Genomic DNA, 27617 nt, shown 5'->3' on the forward strand with positions numbered 1-27617 from the left:
ACTCACATGGATGTGTGCACACTGGGTCTGCACAATTCAGGCCAAAATGAGAATAACAATTTTTTCCACAAATGATTTTCACACATTTTTTACACCATTTTTTAGGGACACCGTCTCTTGCATGTTTTACTGGTCGGGTGACTTTTACCTTTTTGCTGTAGCTTCTCTTGTTTTGATGCAATGGATCTCCCCACCAATGCAAACACAGCAGAATGGCTGTCACAAGAATGGCATTGCATAGAGGCGTGATCTCAATATGGTTAAATGTGCAACCCTGAACGTGCAACGTGATTTATTTAAATGGGGGTCGCACGCACCCGGGGTGGCACAGACCGATGAGACTGGACCTCACCCATGCACAGAATTTTAACACAATAATGGCTGTTTCATGAATTTTGATAAGGACCATATGCACTGAAACCTTTGTCCTACATGAGTCACTGTCAGCTTGTTTCTGTTGTCCCCCCCCCCCCCCGTGCTGTTCTTGATGTACTACTTGCCAGGTCTCCAAAAAACATTTCTCAGAGGTGTAAATTAAACCTTTGGGTATTCAAGTTCTGTGATGAGCAGCATGTGCCAACCACATCTATGGGTTATTTTGTTGTTTTCTGTTTCTTGCATAACATTACATAATCAGCTATTTTCACAACATTATAAGATTTAAAAGAACTCCAAGAAACAAAAGAGTGCGTGTACTTTGAGTCAGAAGCCAGATTATCATGGGATGCATTATACTCTGTTCATGCAGTTGTCTTCGAGTTGTCTCTTTTGGAGACTCCCGGCAATATATATATATATATATATATATATATATATATATATATATATATATATATATAATGTAGAGTAGGAATAGTAAATAATAATCAGTTTTCCTGTGCTGTCGAGTGAGTGGCATGTGTGTTTGTGTGTTTGTATGCGTGACAGTGAGAGAGAGAGAGAGAGAGAGCTGTGAGCTGTGTTCTCTCACTCCACTCTCGCATGAGTCAGACTCATGAGCACAGTGCATGACAGCAAAACTCACCCACTTGCACAGCTGCCCCCACAAACTCTCACACACGCACACACAATTGCATATTTTATTTTCAGCATTGCAACATACATTTAATTTGGGTTGTGGGGAGACCGTTAAAACTGCCCTGGCATTTGTGCCTCCTTATAGAAAACACAAATGATGTGGCATCAGTGTATAAATTAGATGCAATGTCTTGCAATGAAAGACTTATAAAGCCAAGACCAAAAGATGTTTTTTCGTGGTCAGATTGGAGCATTGTCAAAATCAAACATAATTCAGCGTTGGAGGATGTGCGACACCTCCAAAGGTGACAAAATTTGCCTGCCCACACCTCTAAAGCTCGCTAATTAACGCACCATATCTGAAATAGTAAATCAATTTGCTGTTTAATGGGGGTTATGTGCGAGACTATTTCTTGGCCAGGACCAGTAACTTCCTTGAGTCCCTGCTGGTTGCCTGGCAACTAGTCCCCCGTCTCATCGAACTCTCAGCAGCAACGCAAATAAGTGCATTTCCCAAAATGTCAAACTGTTGCTTTAAGTATTTTTCCAGTAAAAGCAGCAGCCGTGAGCGGAGCTTTTCTGGGCTCTCTGTTACCTGATAAACATGAAAATCCGCCACTGATCCTGTTCCCAGAGTTTGTTTCTCTTACAGTAGATGTAGCACAGTGCATCTGCAGTATTATACTGATCTGTCATTTTGTCTGCCCAGGCAGAAAGCATAATAAGTTGTGATATGGTGTCACATGCTCATGCACACACGCACACACGCACATACAGCACATGTGTGATGGGAAAGACATGGTGTCAGAAATTGCTCAGTGTCACTTTCCAGTCCATTACCTTTCAGATGGGTCTGTCCATGGGGAAATGGATGATAGATCTATGTGTGTGTGTTTGTTTGTGTGTGCCAGCATGTATTTGTGTTAGCGTGACCCTGTGACTCCTCATGAAATGAGAGAATGTATTTTCTCAGTTGTTTGTTTACATACAGTGCAGTATGTCTGCTTGCCTGTTCGGCTACACACATGTCACATCAGCTTGTCCTCACAGTGAGAGCACGCCTCCTGACGTGCCCTCTCACGCTCTCGGTCCTGATAGGGCGTGGCGCATACCCAGAATCAGCACGCAACTCCATGTTTTAGGCTCAGCAAAGAGATTCATCTTTAAAGTGAAGATGGCGCCAAATAAGACAAAACAAAACTCCTTCAAACTAGAGAAGCCCTCCCTGAACACAGGACAGGGGCTGAGACACCCCTCCCCTGCTGTTTTAAATGTTGCACTCACATCAGTCCCCTGCTGCTTCCCCAAAAACATCCAGCCCTACCATGATTAAGTGAGAAAAAGGGTTTCCTTTCTTTAATTATGTCTTCATTTAACAGTGGGTGGACCCGCTGTTCAATTAGTTATATTCCCCACTATCAACCATGAAGTAAAGAAGCTGCTCTGAAAACAGTGTGTTGAAATGTCTTCAACTTAAACTCCAAGCCACTGAGTTGGATTGGGGGGGGGAATCTGACATGGGTCAGCACATCTAAAGGTTGTGCATAAATCAGGTTTTCATGCCTGTGTCTCTCTCCCGGATGTGATGAATCCTCAATGCTGTGGAAAATGTATCACCTTGGGAACTGAATGTTGTCGGTAAACCGTGAACGGTTTTGCAACACTCTTTGCACACATGTATTGCAAGTATTGGCCAAGTATTTTTAAGCATACAAGGACTTAAACTCTATCACTCAGTGTACTTACATAGAGTGCAAAGAACAAATGCACAGGGAGATACACAGTCATACAGCTAAAACAAGGACTGCAAGTAGAAGGCTGGAGCACCCAGTACTGCCTCCCCTGAACTCACACCACAGTAATAATGCATGCAGTGTTGTAATATCTTCCTATGTAACAGACACAAGCCCACCGCCTCCATAGCATAACCCCAAAAGCATAAAAGGTTATTGTTTCTGTGGCTCGTTCCCCTTTGCTCATCTTCGTGTGCACCTCCTGTTATTGTCTGAATCTTTTCTCTCCATCCCACTCCCTCCTCCTCCGATCTATGTCATTTACATGCTCATAACATAGCACATAATTTTTTTCTGTATCATCCTTGAGAACATCTGCGCTTTTCAGTCGACTGTATTCTGCCTTTGCATGCACACCGACAAACCAAGTCCTTTTTGGCATAAAATGGTGTCAGTCTTATGGAGGTCATTCTCAAGGACACTGTGACACATTTCTCCATCACTCCATCTTCTAATAAGAGCATGATAATTATCCACCTTTTAGCCGCTGATGGGTTATTATTCATAGAGTTACTCTCCATCCAGCCTACTCTCGCTCTCACTCTCCCTCTCTCTCTTTTCTCACTCTCTTGTGCTCTCTGAGTCACACTTCAGCCCTCTCTGTCTTCCCTCTTCATTCTCTCTCCCTTTAAAATGGTGAAAGCTGAGAATACACGTTGAAGCTATTGATTTGCTGCAGAAAAAAGCATCAGTGTTTTTGCGTTGTTATGATGATTATCATTGTAATCGTAGAACCCTGTTGCCATGGTGACTCGTTATGGACAGTGTGGCACACGGGATTGTGAGGGAGGGAGGGGGGGAAAGTTCAGACAAACAAAAGCCAAGGGGGGGCAGGGGGGCAGATGCTTGGATCGAGTCAGGCACGTTAAAATGTGATGATTTTTTTTTTTAAATATATGAATGTGATTTGTTCGCCACTCCGCTCTGACGTGTCTGTTCCACAAGGTCATTTAGAGGTCATCGCATCATGTCGTCCATTACTGTCTTTTCTTTGTAGAAACACACATACCTGTGCGTGCGCACACACACACACACACACACACACACACACATGCATGCATGCATTCTCTTGGACACAAAACACACACACACTTACTTACATATTCACACATTCCTCAAGGTTCGGCATCGTGGGTATTTCCACTCAACGAGTGGGATGCATAGTGTTTCCATGGAGATCTATTTTTAACCATGGACAAAAAAAGGGCCAACTGTTAAAATATGCCATCATGTTCCCTCTGACTGAAAAAAAATCCCATTTCCTCTCATGCAGAAAGGATGCTGTAAAGTTTTTTTCTTCTTTTTTTCTCGTCCCTATCTATTTGGAAACAGGATGTTAGGTGTGATCCATTCGTCAAAGCCGATTTGAATCACAGATCCTGCTGTGTTTGACAGATCAGCACATTACTCGCCATAAATTGTAGAGTGAAGAAGAGGAGGAGAGGAATTCAAAGTTTGACAAAAACATCTTCGGACATGCATAATAATACTAATTCTGTAATCTAGTCAAGCAATTTGACAGTTGACAGGAAATTGAGTCAGTTATGTCATGTTCACAATGTTCGCCTTTGATGCTTTTCTGTTGTGCATCAGCATGTTTTACCTAAATGACTTTGATTAGTGGTCCCACAAAACAAACATATCAAACATACCACTGCTTCCTCATTTTTTTTTTTCATTTCTTTTCTACATTTTCTAGACTTAATTATATATGATAATTCAGAAAAGCAGTGAACAGATTAATCAATAGAGAGCAGTCCTTTGCTGCAAGTCTAATCACTGCAGGTTTATGTGGTATAGTATCTTTTTATCATTACATTAGTATTGTCACTATGCCAGACTTGATGGTCAGGTAGAGAGAGTAGAGTTTGTCTGCTAAATTACTGAAGCAGCGGCAGCTTTTCTTGGCCCTAAACCCAGACAGCCCTAACCTGATCATTTGGCTGTTGTCCTTTTCATGATTAATGCCATAATAATAAGTTTAAACTAATGTTTAATGGGCATTGAAAGTTCTAACTCTTCCTAATGCTCACAATCAACTATGACCACATCTGGTTTATTATTAAGCATGTCTGCTTAATTAGCTTGACTTCAGTCGAAAGTGACGGAAAATCCAGAAGAGTGATTTGATGGCATGCAACCAAATTCATAAAATAGATTAAAACACAGGATGCATTGCTGCTACAGTAAATGGCTTTTACTTAATCTGCTGAGTCACCAGCATGCCCACGGTTTGTTTTGAGTCCATCAGCCGAAGATCTAAAGCGGAACTGCAATCTAACGCTAATGTCGGTGCATTATCCCTCAGTTCATTTCTCATTTTTCATAGGTGGAATCAAATTACCTCTCCAAAAGGCTTTTACTGTTTGAACCTTCACTTGAACAATTACAATGAGCTTTGATAAAATTAATTACCCATGACACAGTACCAGGACTTTCTTATCTATTCCCATCTATTGCTCATGTACATATGTAGTTTGCTTATTTGTTGCTCTGTTCGAGCTTCACAACTTGGTTATGAACTCCAGCACAAAGACTTCCTTGCAATCACCCTTAATCCTCTGTGAGATTGTTGTGACTCATCTGTGCATCGCCACAGTTTTTCTGCCCTCTTGCTGCCTCCTCAAAATCCTCTGCCAGAGCAGTTAGGTGGGCTGACAGTATTTAGCCTACAATATTTCATAATCTGGCAAATGAATCTTAAGCAGCATTGCAATCAGCGATCCAGGAAGGAATGATAATGTAGCAAAGGATTTTCCAAGAAGCAATGAGTGTGAAATGATTCGCGAGATTGATTACAGCACGGCTCACATCTCAAGGGCATTTAAGAACAACACAGTTCAAACATTTCACAAGGTTAAATGTCAAGCTGAACTGATGCACAATTCCAAACACAGAGGTACTTATGTGAAATGATTGCTGCCCTTATGCAGAATGGTGAATCTGCATGCTTTGAGTACAAGCCCGCCTCTGGACAGGAGCAAGAAATGTGGAGTTGGAGGATTAGCATATGTATTTGTTGTGTTTAAAAATTCAGAGGATGCAGTGTTTAGCATAAATATGAGTGGTTTGTCATATTTGACTTGCACCTGACATAGCTAAAAAGATAGATATGTGGATATGTATAAATATGTGCATTTGTGCCTGTGCGTGTGTATATGTATGTACCTTTATGTGTGTGTGTGTGCGTGTGTGTGTGTGCGTGCGTGCGTGCGTGCGTGCGTGCGTGCGTGCGTGCGTGCGTGCGTGTGTGTGTGTAACTGGAACTGGCTAAAGCCTGATTATATGAGCTCTAGTTTTACTGTGTGATAGTGCAAGCAACTAGCATTCTTGGCCAGCCTTGTTACACACACACAAAGCACGTGCAGGCGGTCATGACTCACAGACCCATGCACACACACACATGAACACACATGCACATGCACACACATACACACATGCGCGCACACGCAGACATGTTTGCGTGTAATATGATGTAGGGTGCTGTGGAGATCAATGGGAGAGCACGATAGGTTCTCTCACAGCGACAATTAAAAGAGAATGGATAATGAGGCTATTTATAGGCTGATCTATTTGTAACCAGGGCATTCTCCTACGTAGGAGCTGGGAATTGTTCTCTTTTCAGCCTGCCCTCCTTATGTCCTCTCCTTTTCCCTCCCTGTTGCTCTATCTCTCTTTTACAAGCAAGTGAAACTGATCTATTTTCTCTTATTTTTCTCCTTCATTTTTCACCCAACTCTGTCATTCCCTTTCTGCCATATCGGTTGCGGCGGCTCATCAGTTATTCACCGCAGATGTTAATAAGTCATCGGGCAGTCATAGGCATGTGAAACAGTGTCATGTAGCAGTGATGTTATCAGGTGCAATCCAGGGCCACTCCTGGGAGACCCAGTGACGCAGTATGCATGACATAATGCTGTGGTAATGTCTGTGGTTGTGAGGGAGAGAGACAGACAGAGACGGTGAATACACACTGTGTGTGTGTGTGTGTGTGTGTGTGTGTGTGTGTGTGTGTGTGTGTGTGTGTGCGTGCGTGCGTGCGTGCGTGCGTGCGTGCGTGCGTGCGTGCGTGCGTGTGTGTGTGTGGCGCAGCAGCCAGATAATGGTGCCACACTGAAAAGCAGTCAGATAGAAACCAATAATGTGACTTGATAGAAATCTTTCATGAATCATTTTTACTGGCAATACAGAGCACACATCTTCATTGTGTTTTTCACTCTTAATGCTACCTCCACAGCTGAATGTGAAGGTTTAAAGTAGACACAGTACATGCACTGATGCCATTTTTTATTGTCACTGTATTACATGTGATTCATGTAAGGACATTTATTAATATAAAGTACAGTAGTTTCAGGTATTTTCAAGCTTGAGGCCCATTAGGTAAGACTGGAATACAGATAAAATACATAAAATCAGCCACAGTACAATTATACCAAATGATACATCAAAAATTATACACTCAGTGTAATAATAATAATTTGATATGCTATTTACAAAGCAAGAATTTCAGACATTTGCTAGTTACAGTTTCTCACGTGAGAAATTGCTGCTTTTTTCTATGTAATGTCATTATGAATTAGATATGTTGTAGGTATCCAAAGTAGGTTTTAGACTGTTGATCAAATAAAAGAAACAATTTAAAGATGAAGTAAATTTTTCACTGTTTTCTGATGTTTTATGTGCTAAATGTTTAATTAGTTAATCAGAATCAGCAGCTGTAATAAATTAGATTTAATATATGAACGTGACTCAATATGAAGAACAACAGTTAAGGCAAAGAAGATAAAAGATACAGGATCAGCCACAGATTCAACCTTAAATTACATCCATATTCAACATAATGTTGAATTTAATGTACTGCTTACACAATGCATCTTTAAAAAAAAAAGAATGAAAAAGGACACTTGCTCAAAAAAGCTTCTCATTTGTGGAAATGCTGTTTGGATTACGACATTCAACCTCTTGCGCAAGCTCTACATCTGATGTAATTGGCCCTTTTTCCACAATATATGAGCTACTGTTTGAGAATAATTTTCTGGACAGTATTCTAAAAGTAAATTGTGCCTCGAGCCAGTATTCAGATAAAAGAGCCAAAGATATTTGTGTACATGGTGTATGAGGAGGTGGATGAGGTCAAAGCACAAGGCCCTCATCTCTTGAACAGAATTATATAAGAAACGCAGAGCTGTGGCCCACCATGACTCAAACTGGTAATTAGAGATGGTTTGTGTGTGGTGTGAGAGTGAGGAGAAGAAGAAAGTGAGAAATAAAAGATTGATTACAAAGCTGGCTGCAGATCACTTTTAACACTAAAAAAATGTCTTAAAAACTGTAAACATGTGATCTAACTCTTTGCTCCTCTCTCCTCCTCTTTCTGTCTGTTCGTCTCTCAGGACTCGCAGGTGCCCAACCTGACCTGGACAAGAGAAAAGAACTTTATGGTAAAAACCTGATACCTCCAAAGAAGCCAAAAACCTTCCTGCAGCTGGTATGGGAGGCCCTGCAGGACGTCACCCTCATCATCCTGGAGATCGCTGCCCTGATCTCCCTGGGTCTCTCCTTCTACCACCCTCCCGGAGAGAGCGGCGGAGAGAGTGAGTGAAGTGGCCCTTGTGACATCACTTCCTTTAAAATGGTCTCTTCCCATTCAGACACACACACACACTCCCACAGCTATATCTGGTTTCTCCACTAGTGCTGAGGACGGCAAAGGGCTATAATTGCACTGGCCCACTGACATCACTTCCTCTGACATTACTGGCACTTGCTGACACACTTACTGTACATGCCCTGTGTGCACACACTTTTTAATTGGTGAGGCAGGTCGCATTTGGTTTGTGACCTGCCGCAAGAGATCAAGTGACTCATGGAGCATAGGGGTCATTTTTGTGTGTGTGCGTGCACATTATGAACGTGTTAAATGTGCATATAAAAGGTACCGGGAAGGTTAATGAAGTGTTGAGTAGAGAAATAACCTTGAGCTCCCAGTGCCCATACATCAGCCCCGTGAGCCGTGAAACAGGAAATGAAGACAGAGACCATAACGAGGTGCTGAGTCAGCAACATCAGTCATTGCTCCCAGCATTATCACAGTAATGGAATTCAGTTACCCTGCCAAAGGGACCAGTCACAATCTCAAAGGGTTTGAAAAGACAGAAATACCAGAGAAAGAAGGAATAGTTACCATTGTCTTTTGGATATGCGTGGATAGCTCATCAAATATTGTCCGAGTTCATGCATTTGTAGTTGGTTAGTTAAGATTAACAGAGGATTAATTAGTGAGTGAATAAATGTTGCACCTAAGCTATAAAGAAAGCTGTAAATGTTGCTCACTGCACCATCAAGTCCAAATAAAGCAATGAAAGTGCAAATTAAACATTAAAACTGGGTCCATCTGCAGATACATGATCAAGCTTCCCTTTAACTTGAGGCAGAAAAGGCGCAAATCTGCAAGTCTCATTCCATATTTGACTGACATAAGTGCAATATCTGTCAACAATGGGATTAGAAAATAAGGGAAACTTTCCAGCTCCCTTCCCGGGACTGTCCCACCACCCTCACCACTGTCCACATACCCCGACATTTAGACGAGGGTCCACACTGTGAATCCTGAAATCACCATCTCAAGGGCTTTTTGGTATAACACAATTCACTAAATAACAGTAAATCTGGAAACCATAAAACTGGATGATTATGAATATGATACAGCAACAATGCAGCTAAAACATTTAAATTCCATGTTGAAAAAGAACCCATTGAATTGCAGCTCATCAAACATTTATGCTTTGAGAAGTCTGCATGGCTAATATCACAGTATCTACACATGCATGCAGACACAAGCGCACATCTCCCACTGCTGATTTACTCTTTTATTTATTAATAGGTCACAAAAAGCTCAACGGTCCAGAAATAGAAAGTGGTGGGATGACTTAATTCTCATTTACATATGAAACAGCCTGGCTGCAGTTGAATGAGGAGGCTCTTAATTGTGTCTGTATCAAACACATAGCATGCATAGAAACAAAACCCTGAAAAACACAAAGGAAATACTATAAGTAGCCACAGAAACCACCATTCTTTGGCAAAGTGTCCAAACCTATTTGTTGAACTGCTTTCAAAGCCTGTGGACATTTATTTATTCATATACATGCCACCCAGTTGTAGAAGTTTCTCAGACAGCCGCATTACTTATAATATTTTGTGCTTTGTCTGGCTTTGGTGTCCGGCTGCGCAACCTTAGCACTTCAGCACCATGGACAGCTACACAATGTCTGCATGATTCTGTGTGTTCTTCTTTCTGTGTGAGAGACAAGAGCACAGTTTGTGCACACATTTGCATTTACATGTCCGAATACTGAGAGCTGTATAATGAGAACTGTTGCCAGCGTCTTCACTCACTGGCTCAACACCTTTTGAATTATTTACTACCCAGTTTACTAGTATTTGGTTCTCCCAGTTAAAGAAATGAATGGTAATGATTTGTTTCACATGAAATCTCTTTTTTTATTGACACTTGCTTCTCTTCACACACAAACGCCAGTCTGAATATACTGTTGCATAATCTTTGAGGAAGTAGATTAGTTCTGAATCTCTGTATTGTGAGCTGCTAATGGTCAAAGTCAGGAACTCGTTTTCCCGGGCAGAACATGATTAACTGAGGAAAAATGTCCTATGAAATGAAATTACTTTTCTTCATGGGCAATGTAAAAAAATTAAATAGCACAACATATGAATGCATACAAAGAGATAATATTTATGATAATGTCTATGTCTTTATTTGTGCTAAAACTAATATGAATGCATGAATACATATGTGCACACTGGTACTGACAGTACAAGGAGGGTTTGTTCTGGTACTGTGTGCAAGCTTATCCACTAAATGAAAATCATATTGATTGGAACCCCTCTGTAGTGCACCAGTAAGTCCAAATTACTTCTTGGACTCTAGTTCTTGGTTTAACCAGACCCTGCATATGTAATGTCTATAGTATGAGTTCTGCACTGGTTCCCTTGTGAGCTGCAAGTGTTTTATAGTCCGAAGCAAATCACCCCGCCGGGGGCTTTTGGAGTTGGCTAGCCAGCAGTGTGGTGTACAATGGCTCCAAGAGAATGATATGGAGGAGCATGAGGAGGACAGGGAATAGGCCTTGTTTCATTCCCAAATATATCCCAGTCTGTGAGTGAACAGCCAGTACACTGCTGGGCATTCATCTGAGGCTGAGCAAATGAATGAAGAGGCGAGGAGAAGTGAATTCTCTGAAGGTCATTTCAGCCAGAGTTCATTTTATTTCAGTTGTCTGTCATATTGCACACATTGTACATGTATTTACACACACACACACGCTTATTGCATGCACAGTCACAGCTGTCTCTGTCCATAGCTTTTCCGCCCCCCTGTGTGAATGTGAGCTTTGATTATGTCCCTTTTGTGCCTCTTTTATTATGAAGGGCTCACACTCTACCTAAGTAATAAGCATATACCTGTGTATGAAATGTGTGAGTTCATATTCAGTCTGTACTTCAAGTGTGTGTCAACAGAATACTTGTGCATGTATGAAAACACGCTGCTCTTGCAAATTTGTGACTTCTGCATCATTTTCCTCTTCTCTTTCCTGTCACCATTACCGAACTGTAGTGTGTGGCATGGCAGGAGGTGGGGTAGAGGATGAGGGCGAGGCGGACGCCGGCTGGATCGAGGGCGCAGCTATCCTTTTATCTGTGGTGTGTGTGGTGCTCGTGACGGCCTTCAACGACTGGTCGAAGGAGAAGCAGTTCCGTGGGCTGCAGAGCCGCATCGAGCAGGAGCAGAAATTCCAGGTTGTTCGTGGAAGCCAGGTCATACAGCTGCCCGTGGCTGACATAGTGGTGGGGGATATCGCACAGGTCAAATATGGTAGGTGGTAGGAGATTGTCAAACTGTGTGTATCCATTGGAGTTTACCAGTGATATTTCCTGCATTTCACTTACATCTATCCAGTTTGCCTTTTCTTACTTTTATGAGTAAATAAATATTGTACCAATTCATTTTTGATTTCAACCTAGGCCTTGATTGAAATCGGAGAGTTCCTTCCTCTGAGACGTGATCACAGACCGAAATTGAGCAGCGCATTTTGCAAAGTTTTATGTGGTTGGATGTGCACACTGGCCGCCTTAATTGGCTTTTCCATTGTTCTGTATAAAATAATTTCCATGGTTAGGTAGCTGAAAATAGACTACCACCTCATTTCCAGAGGGGGATTACAGTTATGACGTCCACCTTAAGCAATTAAAGATATTCAAGCTACAGTGTGTTAATGTTGAGAAATGAATTAGCTGCAGACAGATGCATGCACACAGACACACACACACACACACATCCTGTCCCAATGCTGTCTCATACCAAGAATGTGTCACAGTGGTCATTAGCTCAAATCCATATTTGACCTGAATGAAACTTGGAAGTTAACTGCACTGTTTTGTTATGCAATTCCATAAATGTAAGTAACACTGCAAATAGCAACTCTGCCATTTCTGTTGTTGCAGGTGATCTTCTTCCTGCTGATGGAGTGTTGATCCAGGGCAACGACATGAAGATTGATGAGTCATCACTGACCGGAGAGTCCGACCATGTCAGGAAGTCTGCAGACAAGGACCCCATGCTGTTATCTGGTATGTTGCCAGTTGATGGATGTGTTTGTACCCCTTGTCACAGTCATGATTACACCTACTAACCTAATGTCACAACCTTTTATTTCCATCCATTACCGGCAAATACATAGAAATACTAAATGTTTATGTAAAAATCACAACTTTCTATCAGTATGAAAAGTCTCAGAGAAAGAGGCTTAGGTTTGGTCTGCGTAGCTCCTTTCAGCTGCTGGTTTGTAAGCTGCTGCCCCTCTTTAGTGAGACTAGAATTTGCAGCTGTAGGATTCTTAGAAATGAAAAATATCACAGTTAACAGAAACGTGGGTTAATCTGATCTCACATCTTAGTGTTTTTTTTTTTTCCAGTGAATAATTAGCTGTGTGCCTTTTTGCTGCCTTCTTTAATTAGCCTCATATTCACCCACATCGACTTATTCTCCCAAAGGTTAATAATGTTCTGTGTGTGTGTACTGTACATATACACAGGCAAAAGTGGAGTGCTGTCTGCACATATTTGTGTGGCACATTTTTACTGCCTTTGGCTCACTACGCATTGGATTTAAAATAAAACTGTCAATGAGAATGAAGTGCTGACTTTCGGGTTTAATGATGTTGGATGTGGTTTCTTTTTAAGGTGGAGTGTTGAAATCGCAGCCCTTTTGACACATGCAGTAATCCCCCTGTTTTAGGTCAGTGCAGCAGGACAAGGAGCCTAAATATAGAACCAAAGCAACCAAAGTTTTCTGGAGAAAACTCAGAGGTGTTATTGGCATAGGAGTGAGCTGTTTCAGTGTATACTGTACTATGAAATTGGAACACGCTCTAAGCCAATGAATACTTTCACACTTTCACACTGTACAAAAATGATTTGAGGAAAAATAGCAGAAACAGGGCAACAATCACCATTTGATGTAATTTCACCATTATGCGTAGGGGTGATGAGTTTAGTTTGTTTTTAGGAATGGGTGCCACAGAGATCAATTCATTAATCTATATTAAATGAGCTCTGTTAGAGTATCTTGAGATGGAATATACTGTGCTGCTCTTTCTTCAGGCACCCATGTGATGGAGGGGTCAGGGCGCATGGTGGTTACTGCGGTCGGTGTCAACTCTCAGACTGGAATCATCTTCACCCTGCTGGGGGCCGGCACAGAGGAAGAAGAGAAGAAAGAAAAGAAAGGTCAGACCATTACAACATTGAATCATCGTCTTTTATATACATGCTCCGTAAGAGTGTTTTGCAGTTGCTTCAGCAGTACTGAGGTAATTTGGGTTTTGTTGTCAGTGTTGCTCAGCAACGTACATTTGAAAAAGCTTTTGTTGTTTCATTACCTTATGTCCTGAAAGTGTAACTGTGTATGCTCATTGCATAACATCAGTGGTTTTAACTGTCCTTGTTATCAGGGTTGTAAGCAAAAAAACTCACATGTCCTCCTGTTTAACTCATGTCAGCCATATTAACCTTTTGTAGGTATTTGTAGCACAGCGCACTTTGTGTATAAATATTGTATGAAATGAGTATTGGTGGGAACACTTGTGAGCTGCAGTATCCAGGTTCTGTGGGTTCAGGTGCATTATTGTCCTTACTCTCTTATCCTTACAAATTCACCTCGAAGGAGGGGCAGTGGAAGACGGACACCAGAACACAGGTAGAGTATCACCTTTCTCTGACCCCTGGGAGTGGTGCTTGATCCTTTTGACCTGTAACCCCCACTGATCCCCAGTAAATCACTGTTACTCCTCAACCCCTTTCTGTAGCCCAGCACCCTTGCCCCAATTAAATCCCTCACTTAAAAAGAGAAGCCTCATCATCACAACACTGCATCTTTTTAAGTGCTGACAGATGACACATTTCACAATGCATAATCCTCTCCTCTTATAACAGGCACTGCACTCATCAAACTAACTAGCTAGCATTCAACATTGGTCCTCTTTCATAGACGTATTGAATGCCATGAATAAACAAAGCCTGTCAGACTCATCTCATTTCTGTTACAGAACAATGACATGAGAGCGACAGCCTTGCAGGTGTGCAGCACATGTACCAGCAGTAGGGAGTAAAGTAGACTATAAGCCTTTGTAAGACATAAGAACATCTCACACATGTACATAAATATATTTTAACATCAGTAGCAATTTGTTACCACTGTTACCAGTGCCTCTGACAGCTGTGTAGTTTCAATGAGCACACACCCCACTGATCTGCCCAGTTTAGTTATCTGCATCGATAGCAGACTGTATTTTGAGACATTTTGCTTCATTGCTGCCTCACGTTATTCAAGGGGACAGTGAAACATGTCATCCTCTGTGGACAGTACTTTCATTCGCCACACCACAAATATTCTGTGTGTTCTTTTTTTGACCAGTAAATGTAGGACTTCAGCAGCATACTTTTGATCTGGCTGTAGCACTGTGACCACATGTATTATTTTCCAGGTTTAACAAAGCTGATCACATTGATCAAACCAAGAGCAATAATCTGAGGTGTCCAATCATCTAGCAACAAACTGTACAGTGTAATATATAATCTGGGCCCAGAGAAGCAGTCAGTGCACTATCCAAATTCATATTAATATATCCTTGATCATCATCCATTCTTTATTTAAAGTTGTATATTTGATCAAAATTGGTAGCTTCACTGATAGAAATGACCGTACATCATGCATTCAGTGCTGGCCCAATTAGCACAGCTTCAACATCTTAATTTAAAGTTGTATTAAGACTACAAAAATATAACTTGTTAAAGTTAGGATTACCTTTAGGCAACAGAAACTTTTGTGAAGGATCCCATCAGCCAAAAGTGCTTTTATTCAGATGGATTTGCTGTCAAAACACTGCTTGTGACTGCAGACTCATTCGTAGTTTGCACTAAAATCGCTGAGGTGCTAGGTCATTAAAGAAAGCAGCTTTTCATTGAGATAATAAATGAAGTATGCAAGTGTGATAAAACCCTTAAACTACTATAAGTCATAGCTGCTTTGTGACACAGAACCCAGAAGGACACAGGATAACAATTCCTCCATTGAATTTCCTTTCTCCAGTAATCTCAGTGTATGTGAAAGCTGTCAAAAACATGAACATATTTGCACCATTAAAGTTCACTATCCCCGTCTTAACCACTTAACTGGTTGGCACATGTGCAACCCTTCCCCGGCTAATATCTTTTGGTTTTCTTGACAGGAGAGTTTAATTTCAGATTGGCTGCGCAACACCTTTTAGCACATTTGTTTCAGATTTTCTGCTCAAATTATGATTTTGTGATGCTAAAAGATAGTACATGAATAACATGGTTTAAATGAACTTCACTTGGCAACAACAAGACAAACAAATATGACAGTAAATGCAGTATATGACACAGAAGCTTACATACAGTACGTTCAGTATGTTGTAACAAATATGTGTAAAATCAACCAAGAGTTGGATTGCCTAATTTGTAGCTCTGGTTTCACATTTTGTTATATTTCCATGTATGTCATGTTCAGATTTTATGTTTCATGTCTGTCCAGTGTTACACTTTACTTAATCGACGTAACATTTAGTAAATCACTTTAGTAACGTACATACGTAGATTTTACAGACACCAGACTTTCACATACAGTCTGCATATGCTGAATCTCTTAAATGTGCTATAACCATGTTATTTCTGTTCATTGTCTTGTTTGTGCACGTGCGTGTGATTGTGTTTGCGTGGGCGCGTGCGTGTGTGCGTGCGTGCTGTTTTTGTTTGTTCATGTTCGGCCTTCATTGTTACTGGCTAGACTGCTCCCATCCCCCTATCCACCCCATCGCAACTATAGCCACGGATGGGGCTGCAGGCATTAATGCCCCTGGCAGTGCCAGCCTAATTAATGGTAGGTTGATGAAACCTCTGATCTCTGACCTCTTTCTGTTGTGACTTTTGACTCCTCCTACCTTCTCCATCCTCCAGCTCCCTCCTATCATGGGCACTCACCTTCTGCTCTGCTCTGCGTTTTCTTTCAGTTGTATCGGACCCTTTTGTATCCATGCTGTCAATGCATGTCCTCTGTAGTGGTAGAAACTAGTCTCGTGTTTCCTTTTCTTCTCTTTATGCTGTCATTTGTCTTGTAATGCTTTATGGCTCTCTTGGAAAGACTTGTAATGCCTTATGAGCTTTTGGTTCATCTTATTTGAAAACAAATAAAACTCATTAGCTCTTTGTAATGGTAAAAAAAAAACCTTTTGAGCCTTTTTATGTTCACTTTTTGTGAAGGATAGCAAGGTTAATATTTGTGAAGTCTTGTATTGTTTGAAGCATCGTAATTTTGACAAAATAGGAGATACAGTTTGTTAAGTAGTGAGCTTTTGTTACCGGTAGATTGAGCCAGACTAGCTGTTTCCCCTGTTTCCAGACTTTATGCTAAGCTAAGATAACTGACTCCTGATGCAAGCTTGATATTTTTACTGTACCATCATTAGAGTGGCAACAATCTTCTAGGCAAGAAAGCAAAGTAAGATATCTCAAAAAATGTAGGAGGACTCCCTTAAATGGTGCCTATTGTAGCTATTGTGTAAGGAAAGAATTGTTATATTAATTCATATTTCTGAGTGTAGATAAGACGCCGTCTGAACAATGGTGGCAAAATCATACTGTAAGGCCATCTCCTTTAGTCGGGTGTCCTCTGAGATCACTTGGTGCAAATCTTCCATTTTTGTGTTAGCTGGACAAGATGCAAAAGATTAACAGCGTTCATTGTAGCGCTGGCTTCTCTCTTATCTCTGCCTCCTTGGAGAGCAGCCACAAAATGTTTGTACTCAAGGCAGGATGGGGCGTGATTTGCACTGTAATGATGACCTTGTGCCGTCCTGGGCTGGAACAGAGCAATTTGTCATCTTCAGCTTTATTGTGACTCCGCAGGGAACTGGCTAATGTGGAAGTGGAGGTGAAACGAGCCATTTATTCTCCACATACATACCGAGGATTCTGAGAGAATCCGGTCTTCCAGCTCTACCTGAGTCATTTTCTCGATGACATTTGAGCACAGAGCACCGAAAGACAGATTTTGTGCAATTTGTAGCCTGCCTGCCACTGAGACAAACAGAGCATATCTCTATAATTACAGCCCGGGTAGATAATGGGATCAGCACTGCAGTATATTATAAATGTCTTTTTAATTATAATGTTTTGTTTTGTAAACATTGTGTATACATTTGGTTTGAAAGCGCAAGACTCCCTTGAGTTTCATCAGCTTGCAGAGTGATATATACTGTACGAATCAGCGAGTTTATTCGTTCAATCCAAACAGTGTCGTTTGATTGAAACACACATCTGAACTAAGTTCATTCCTTGTGTAAGCAGAATCCAACAGCATAAAAAAATCACTGTCCCCGAACTTAGATTTCGATTTTCCTCCAGTTGTTCTTATGTAACTGCGCCATGTGGGAGGCTTTTCCTCCAGGCTCTCTCTCTCTCTCTCTCTCTCTCTCTCTCTCTCTCTCTCTCTCTCTCTCTCTCTCCCTCTCCCTGTCTTACACACTCACTGTATTGTTCACTGCTTCCCTCTAAGTGTGTGATCTTGCATGTGCTTTCTGAATTTTCCTCTTATGCATGCTGTCTCTGGTTTGTGTGTACTGTACGTGCGTGTGTGTGCGTGCTTGTATGGTGTACGCTCCCTCACTGTCAGTGTTCAGTGTAATGCTGTATCTACTGTATGTCCTGATATCTCATTTTATTCCCTGATGATTTGACGCACTGATGATAATGTGTGTGGAATTACCTGTGCTCATAGTGTGAGTATTTGATTCAGAACACTACTTAAATACAGAAAACTCAGCACAGCGTGTGCACTCTTTTAAATGTACAGCATAATGTTGTGTTACACGCGATATATTTAGATGTCAAAATATTTACATGTCCAACAGGGCCCATTAAGCTTTTCTAATTACCTGATTAGTTGCTTATGCAATAAAAGAACGTCTTATTTCCGCCCACTTAATGCAAGAACATCTGCACACTGCAGTATTAGTGTGTGGCTCTCAGTTGTTTTATTAACCCCTGTCAGCTGGAGCTTCTAGTTGCATCACATCACTTACACATCACTTTCTATGTGACAGAGACGTTGTAATAAAAGTCATTTTTCTGTCTCCCTGTTTGTGACTTTTGGTTCTCACTGTGTGTGTCGTCTCTGTGGTGATAATTTGTTGACTTGTCTGCTTTGGTTATTTTTGTTGTTATTGTCTTGTATGTCTCCATCATAGGTAAAATGCAAGATGGCAATATGGAGAGCAACCAGATTAAAGGTAACCAAACCATGTCTTTCACTCTCTCCTCCCTTGCCTTCTCCTTGCCCTCTTCCTCCCCCTCCTTCCCCCCTCTCTTCATCTTTTCCCTACTATGGTGTGTGTTGTAAACTCTGGGTCAAATTCAGGTGGAAAATCCTCCACTGCTTTTATTATCTTAGCCCAGATTATTTTCTACACTCTTAATACATCACTGTCTCTCAAGTACTTGTGCAGTGCTAATTCACTGTCGGCACTGTAACAAAGTCTAGCACTGACAAAGTAAATCCCAGAGAACACGAGTGTGTGTGACCCAGGTTTTACCTGCAGTCATATTAGGGTATAAATCCCCTCCTCTTCATTCTGTCTGTCACTGATGTGTTGTCCCTGGTCTGTTGTTCTGTTGTTGTTCTTGTGTTGTTGGTTTGTCGTGTTCTCTGTGAGAGAACAGAAACATGTCCCTCAACTACTATACCTGCCACACTCAGGCTGTGCTTTTCCACCAGAAACACCCAAAACTGTCCAAGTTTTATACCACAAGTTATATACAACACCCTGCCACCACTGTTCATGAAATGTGCCCCAGACAATATGCCATAAATTGTCTGGCTTTAAAGGGATACTGTGACATTTTTGATGGTGTACAATCTCATTGTTGTTGATCTACCAGTTTAGTTTGTGAAATGTTAAAAATCCTGAAAAATGCTCATCCCAGGTTTCCAGAGATGCCCTCAAATCGCTCGTTGTGTCTGGCAAACAACCGAAAACGCGGAAGTGATTAAGTGCATATCAGAAGCTGTTTTCAGCCAATCTTTGATATTGTTTTTCTCTTCATAAATAAATCTTTCATTGAAGGTACATTTTCTTTTTATTCGCTGATTGAGTAGTTGACTGATGCTTATACCACGTACTTGACACGTGAACAGACCAGTATTTTTTCAGTCATTTAATTAGTCATACTTTTAAATTGATGACATTTTCAACAAAACACACCTTCCTGTAGAAGAGCCTTTGTCCTTAGTGTGTCTTAGCATGAAGTGTTTGATCTTGTTTTGTTGCGTACAGTTGGACACGAACACTTTCTGTCTTGAGTCGTGGAAGTGGAGAAACAGAATACACAAGCAGACAAAGGTTCACCATTGAAAGCTTTTTTCATGAGCATCATGCGTCATGGTTATTGGGAAACTGGGTTGAAATGATTCTTGGCAATGGGTTACATTAAGAGGAGCACTGTACGGTGTGTGTGTGTGTGTGTGTGTGTGTGTGTGTATGCGTGTGTGTGTGTGTCTGTGTGTGAGTGTGTGTGTGTGTGTGTGTGTGTGTGTGTGTGTGTGTGTGTGTGTGTGAGAGAGAGTGAGTGAGGGGGAGAGAGATGGAGGCAGTGAGGTAATTTAGGATTGGTTTTACAGCCTGAACATTATTTTTATTACAGAAAATATGAAATCTTGTTTTTGCCACATCATAAAACACTTCCCACAGTACAAAGCTGATAAAATATCAATTAATCTCACAGTGTGAAGAAACATAACATATATGTATCGTACAGAGTTCATGGGGTATTTTAGGAGATGATCATTAACAACCGTTTGGATTTGGACTTCCTGACTGGTGGAGCAGTTTTATTTCATTTTATTTTTTGTGCAATACAAAGACAATCATTTCAAATGCATGTAACAGTGTTTAGTGTGATTCAGCCTCCCTGAGATGTTTTTTTTTTTCAGTAAAATGTATGATCACATTCATATCCAAGGTTCAGTACAGTATCTGGGGATTTCCAATCATTAGTTTCCTGTCATTGTAATCATGAAAGATGAGCTTTCAACAATGTGGATTGCAGTTCTGTGGTTTTATTAGTGCCCCAAGTCTTCACCTTAGATCTCTGCAAACTGTGTTCCAGTATTGGTATAAAATTGATTTTAAAGCACCGCTGCCATCTGTACATCTACACATCAAGGTCTATACTGTACATCACTCAACGGATTAAGGCTAAAATATATGTCTGGCTTGCTTTTAGAATGTGAGTCCTCTACACATTCAAGGTCTTTTGAGACTGCAAAGTGTTCCCAGAGTTAAAAGAAAGAAAAGAAAAACAGCCAGACAACTAAAAACTGATATTTAGTTCTTATGATACACAAACCTCCAGAAGGTTTGAGACTGTTTTGAATCCAAAAAAATATATTTTCCACTTCAGTTTCTTTAACTTTTTATCTTTGTTTTGAATTCTGCTTTTTCCACTTTATTTTCATTTCACCTCTTTTCTGGTTCTTTGTATTTTCTTTATTCTTTATATGAAGCGTAGTGATTTGTGTGTGCCATGTGCTGCACTGTATGTACTGTAGAGTCTCTTGGTCACTTTGTGCAAACACCCGCACCTTGGATGTAGGACCACTGAATTATTCATGACTTACTGTAAATACGGTTTTATGATGAAAGGGTAGCGTGAGTGATAAGAAACACAGTGTTTCCCTTACCACGCAAAAGAAGACCCACAGTGTCATGAATTGCTAGCTTTCATGTTCTATACAGAAGGTTGGTTTGACAATGCAGGGACAAACATAAACAACCCTAGTTATGGTATGTGAAAGCTTTATACATACCAATTAGTTCCCATCTTGTCATGGGATGTCATATTGTCTCCTCTTGGTTTTAAATCCAAACTGTATGTCTGCACTGAATGTGCTGGAGCTAGTGTAACACCTGGGACTTGAAGCCTGTCTCCTTGCTCCTCTTCGTTCCCTCGGTCTAATCCACATTACTAACGCTGCTGCTGTCTGTTTTTTGTGGTGTTTACAGTAAAGAAGCAGGATGGAGCAGCTGCCATGGAGATGCAGCCTCTGAAGAGTGCTGAGGGTGGGGAGGCTGATGAGAAAGAGAGGAAGAGGGTGTCCGTTCCGAAGAAAGAGAAGTCTGTGCTGCAAGGGAAGCTGACCAAACTGGCTGTCCAGATTGGCAAAGCAGGTACAGTAAATTGCACACTGACAAGTCCATCACTCAGTCAGGCAGTTAAATTAGGGGCAACAAGGTACTGAACCAATCATCCTGTCCATCAAAGCAAGATGTAGCACTGATAAGACTCACTTCTTGGTTGCTTTAAACAATCATAGTGGTGTAGAAGAATGTTTAAGTGTCTGAATTATGAAGTGGAGCCTGTTTGTTTTCTGTTTCTAAATGAGCCGTCCTCTAGGGATTGCTGAGTCATTGTACCGAGAACAACTGAAGCTGCATTATGCGGCTTGTTCACTTTTGCAATTTTACAATCATTGCATTAATTACATGTATTAAACTTAATAAGGGCGCGCTATCCATACCATAATCAGTTGTTTGTAATGTAATTTAAAGCAGTTCATGGCACCAGGGAGTCAATGTCTAAAATAATTGCAGTGGGTCTGCACCAGCTACCATTTTAGTAGCAGATGCCCACATGCCAGTATGCCCACACTGTGGGTGTCTTCCCAGCAGCAACGTAGTAGGATTACTGTTGAACAAATGACAGTCATGAACGTTACATACCTAAAATACTTCATGCAAAAATGCAAGGGTTTCTGGTCCAGTCTGGGGATTCAGTCAACCAGAATCTGAAAAATCCTACTGAGGCTTTCTTTGAGGGGCTATCTCTGTGTGTGTGTGTGAGTAAAAGGTTAAGAGCTTCTCATTTTCTCTGTACCCCTTAAAGAAGTCCTCGTTTTTGCAGTGTGCTGTTACATCAGACTGTTGGTCTGAGTGATGGAATGAGGACGTGGTGTCAGAACAATGAAATACCGTGGATGGATTAGCATACAAGCAGCACTTTAACATCATATGGCCTTCCTGCGGGTCTGGCAGAAAATGTTTGGACTTAATTCGCACCGGGGCCTGTGACCCCCCCAGCATGTGTGCCTGTTTTTATATGACTATGGCTTATCTGCTGTCTGTATACTCTTAATAAGCCATTAGCTTTCAGAGAAGGAATGAAGACCCCCTGATATACGTGAAACATTTGCATGGTTTATTTGACAGCATTGCATTGACACTATGCATCTTAATGATGAAGCCAAGTCCTTATATTGAGCTGAAGGGTAGATGGATCCAGTCCCTTGGCAAGAGTAGGTAGACAAGCCCATGTCCTTGGTGAGAGCAAAACTCTCCTTCATAGAAAAATGTTGTCTTTGTTCAGCTTAGGTGTGTCAGTATGCTATCCAAGTGAGCCAGCATGCACAAAATGATACTGATACTGGCACACACACGTAAAGCAGACATGATGAATTTTATTCATTACAGGCATGCTTGACACACATGAAGTGACAGTCCACTCACACTCACCTTCTGCAGTGTCCAGTGACAACATTTCTTTTTTTAAATCCACTTTCATCTTGTATCATTCTGTTGCTCAGATACCTTTCGTATCTTTCTTTCAGGTTTGCTCATGTCGGCCATCACAGTCATCATCCTGGTCCTGTACTTCGCCATTGACAACTTTGTGATGGAGAAGCGCCCTTGGTTGCCAGAGTGCACTCCCATCTACATCCAGTACTTTGTCAAGTTCTTCATCATCGGTGTGACCGTGCTGGTCGTGGCCGTGCCGGAGGGGCTGCCGCTCGCTGTCACTATCTCCCTGGCCTACTCTGTGAAGGTGAGGACGAACAGACACATACAGTCCAGGCATGCCTGTTTAGCTAATTCAGGTGTCCCTTTAAGTACTTTCAAGCCTTTTCACCCATGCGTTGAAACTCATCCTGATCATCACGTTTTCCTACCGGCAGAAAATGATGAAAGACAACAACTTGGTGCGTCACCTGGATGCATGTGAAACAATGGGCAATGCTACAGCAATCTGCTCTGACAAGACAGGCACGCTCACCACCAACCGCATGACGGCAGTGCAGTGTTACGTTGGAGATGTGCACTACAAAGAAATCCCAGATCCTGGAGCTCTGCCGCCCAAATCACTGGAGTTACTGGTCAATGCCATCTCCATCAACAGCGCCTATACCACCAAGATTCTGGTAAGCCACCTGTAATGTAGAAGTTAACTTAAGAGGCCATTCTTCCGGGGGTTAAACATGAATGTAAAGACATAATGTCACTGCATCTGATTAATTTATATATCTCTTACATTTTGTAACCAAGTCTCTCTCAAGGAATTTGAAACATCATACTTTATACCCTTCCCATTTTTATAGTTTACATCATATATGGCTCTCTCTATGAACCCTTTATCAGAGTATTTAAGATTTTCTACTATACCAAAGCCCATTTAATTAAAGAGGCTTAAACATCTTGAGTTAGCTGCATAGATTTTGGCTCCCTCTGCGTGACAATGAAACCATATGACGAGAACAGCCCTGAAACAGTGAGACAGTTCTGCAGTGCTTTCTTTTGGCAAAGCAGGCAGTCTGTGTCCTTGGCTGCGGCTTTAGATTCATCAGGCATTCACTCAACTTATCACCTTTAGAACGGTTGTGTAATTTTGTCTTATCTGATAGTCAGAGCATAGCAGACTGTAATTGAATTTAGTCTGTCTAAGTGGTTGAGATGATCTTGTGTTTACCGTGAGTGCAGCGAAGAGAGATTTTCTCTAAGCCAATTAGACCTGTATGCAATAAGAAATTGATGTATAGATAGATAGATAGAATTATACATATGTAGACAGATGGACTGTTGTATGTTCTTATCTCAGAATCTGAAACCTGTTTGCAGTGATAGTCCTTCAGGCCACAGGTCTGATACATAATAAAGCAAAAGACTGCCAAGATCAGGATGTCTTCAGACTGTTAGAGCAACACGCCTGAGTAATAATTTTCCTGGCATGACCACGCGTACTCACCTGCACACACTGTACCGTTTGTGCCCGTCTGTGTATCACTATCCTCGTGAACCCCTGTAGAGTCTCTTCATTGATGGCTGACAAACTGACAATCGCCCTGATGGAAGTTGCATGGGGAATGAGCTGAGCAGGTGGGACATCTGCGATAGAAGGATCCCACAGATTTCACTTCCCGCTCCTCAGGGCACGATCGCAGTCCTGGTGAAAGCAGAGCGATGGTCACTGGGTTTCTAAGATAGAGAGTTACATATTTGCGTCTCCTCTGGTTTTAACTCGTCTTTGAAACACAGAAGGTACACTTTGGCAATGCAGTTATTTCTGGCATACAAGTAGCATAATTGTGTCTTCCAGGCTTTATGCCAGTGAGTACAATGATTTTTTAAAAATCTTTTCAAGAGAGTTCACAGAGCACCTATCTAAATATATAAAATAGCAACAATAATGTGTATGGTGTGTGTATTCCCATTTAGCCCTACTTTTCCCTGTGTTTCTAAAGCAGGCCCTTTAGCAGAGACATGTCCACAGAGAATGTCCCTGTTTAAATAAAGGTCTGACCTAACACCTCACATTCTGCTGTTTCTATCTCCAGTCAATATACAAATAGAGTCTTTTGACTTACAGTGTATCTCACAGTTGCATCATTCCTCCTTTTGCCAAAGATCAAATAGTGATTCTGCATTTGACCCGGACCTGCACCTGGGGTTGTAGCCAGGACCAGTCAAGTCCATGACAAGTCAAAACCAAAGCAGTCTGGAGATTACGGTAGACCGAGTCGAGATGCAGGTTCAAATTAACACTGACAACCAAGAAACAAAACAGTGCCCATTTAATATCTGTCAATCTTTTTCTTGCACAATGTAAAAAGTTACCTATGAAAGTAAGATATATATTATGTGGCAAACACAGACTATAGAAAAAAGGGCAATTAAGTATTTTGTCTTTCTGTTGGGGACTACCTGTAATGGGTGAATGCAGTGGCCAAGACAAGAAACAAAAACTTTACTGTGATTCTTTTACATTATTAAAAGTGTGTGAGTGTAGCCACAGTGTTCAAACAGTGATTTAGATTTGCTGAACTGTGTTGCTGCCTCAGTTCCCCTTTTCTCACAGCATTTCTTTACCAAGACATGCTACATTAATGAGATGTTATCCCCATAGAAAAAGCTGGAGGAATGCATTGCAGCATTACATCAGACTATTGTGCCTCCATAGCTGCTTAGCTCGACCGAATTAAGAACCAGCAGAGTGCAGCTTAGACTTTGTGGATTAAATGGCACATCTAGTCTGTTTTATAATCTCTTCATTCATAAAAGAGGTTACCTCGTGCATCAAAGTCGAAGTTAAACTTAGGGTAAACTTTGAATGATATTAGCTTACATACTGTACTCATACTGTTAGTTACCCTCCATCAACAGTTATTACCTACAGCATGTGTGCACTGCACCCAGCAGTTAGTTACCCAGCTGACTGCATTGCATTCATATTCATATGTCCTTATACTAACATCACTTCATCCATGCACATACATAAAAAGTGCACAGTACATACATGATTAAATATAATAAACAGTAGATAGTGCAGTACATGTCGGCATGGGTGTGTTCATTTACAGAGAGCTCTTGTTAGAGTGAAAGAAAGGAACAAAGGGAAAGCAAGACAGAGAAGGACAGAAGTAATTAAGGAATGACGTGAGCTCAGAAAGCAGGATGCAAAGGGACATTTCTGAGGAATATTTAGTGCATCCCTCTCTCCCTCCCCCAGCCGCCCCCACTCCTTCAGCACCACTCCAGCCCTGCAGTATGCTGGCTGGTGTGTTCTTATATAAGAGGCCAATCCTGTGGGATGCCAGGATGGCTATGGAAGTCTTTGATGGCCACCACACAAAGGCACAAAGGCAGAGAGGCAGGCTTTGATACCCATATCAGTCCCCCTACTGCCTCTCTGGCTTCATAATACAGCCAGTGGTATAGCTCGACTTCTTCTGTCAGCACATACAGAGTCTAAAGTGGAGAAGCCTCATCCTCGAGGGAGAAATTCACACACATTTACACAATGAGCCCATGCACACGTACAGTATGCGCGCACTCATAGCGTTTACGCACATGCTCATAGACACTACAGCCACGTGCACACGTGCACTTCTTTCTTTGTTCTGAAAAGACCGGGCATGCATGCATACAAATAAGCAGGTTCTTAACAGACTAGCTTGCCTTGGATATCTCTTTCAGACTTGTCAAGCGTGATACATAGTAATATGTGAATGGCATTCAGTGACGTCAATACATACACTGACGTCATTTCAAAGGAACATGCGTCATCGCCAGCGGTAGCAGCCTCATGGCAAGCAGTCGCCCCGCTGAATTAGCCCTACTTTTATTCATGTCTTTTTCTTAACTTTCACTTCACATTTTGAGTTTTTGCCATTATACATGTGACATATTAACACTGTCTACAAGAAGGCTGCGTGTGTAACTAGTGAGGTGCAGATGCACACACAGTAGTACCCAAATACACACATCTGTCATATCTGGCACACTCACTCCGCAGGAGGTATTCAGATCACAGGTGTATGTTCTCGCAGCACAGTGGCGTGTGTTTAGCATGGCTGTGTGAGTATCCTGGGAGCTCTGTCTCATGTTGCTTCAACCACCTGCTCAGGTCAATATTCTGGTCAGGGACAAGAGAGGTAGATAATACACACGCACACACACCTACACACACACAGATGGCTTTAATTGTGACGGACAGGTCTTTGGGCAAAGGGAACGACTTCAGTAGGTCAGTATTTGGTTAAAACAGAATGAAACGTAGATTCAGTTCATGTTAAATAGGAATACGCTCCATTCGTCGCTCTACAACGAGCAAATTATTGTTTGTAATTAAAATGAAGTGCCTCGTTTCTGTTCAGTTGTGAGCAGCGAGGTCCTGATATAATTGGCTTTGGCTCACAGTGCTTTTGTCATCTGGACATTGCGTGCTTGTTTGCACAACATGGAGGAGAGATGAGAGTGTCTTGGATGTCTTTAGCTGGAAGCACCCAGTGTCCCCACCAAATAATTTTTGGACACTGAGAAGGAGAAAGAGAAGGAGAATCAACGGAGAAAGCAGAGACAGAGACATCTTCAGCAGAATTTTGTCCTT

The 27617-nt window shown here is 41.5% G+C and overlaps 1 protein-coding gene across 14 annotated transcripts in view; it reads left to right on the plus strand.

Moving 5' to 3' along the window:
* atp2b2 (ATPase plasma membrane Ca2+ transporting 2) overlaps nucleotides 1–27617 on the plus strand; it is a 119431-nt gene that overhangs the window by 68863 nt on the left and 22951 nt on the right. For 6 of the 14 annotated variants that reach the window (XM_070958574.1, XM_070958572.1, XM_070958571.1 and 3 more), the window contains 10 exons: nucleotides 8204–8404; nucleotides 11446–11703; nucleotides 12333–12458; nucleotides 13491–13616; nucleotides 14053–14085; nucleotides 16195–16287; nucleotides 18653–18694; nucleotides 21467–21631; nucleotides 23068–23282; nucleotides 23413–23655. In XM_070958574.1, coding sequence (XP_070814675.1) covers nucleotides 8204–8404; nucleotides 11446–11703; nucleotides 12333–12458; nucleotides 13491–13616; nucleotides 14053–14085; nucleotides 16195–16287; nucleotides 18653–18694; nucleotides 21467–21631; nucleotides 23068–23282; nucleotides 23413–23655 — 1502 coding nt within the window. The remainder of the gene's footprint in view (nucleotides 1–8203; nucleotides 8405–11445; nucleotides 11704–12332; nucleotides 12459–13490; nucleotides 13617–14052; nucleotides 14086–16194; nucleotides 16288–18652; nucleotides 18695–21466; nucleotides 21632–23067; nucleotides 23283–23412; nucleotides 23656–27617) is intronic. The other 8 variants (XM_070958581.1, XM_070958580.1, XM_070958585.1 and 5 more) reach the window with 3 other exon arrangements.

This window comes from Chaetodon trifascialis, chromosome 3 (assembly GCF_039877785.1).
Source record: "Chaetodon trifascialis isolate fChaTrf1 chromosome 3, fChaTrf1.hap1, whole genome shotgun sequence".
NCBI lineage: Eukaryota > Metazoa > Chordata > Actinopteri > Chaetodontiformes > Chaetodontidae > Chaetodon > Chaetodon trifascialis.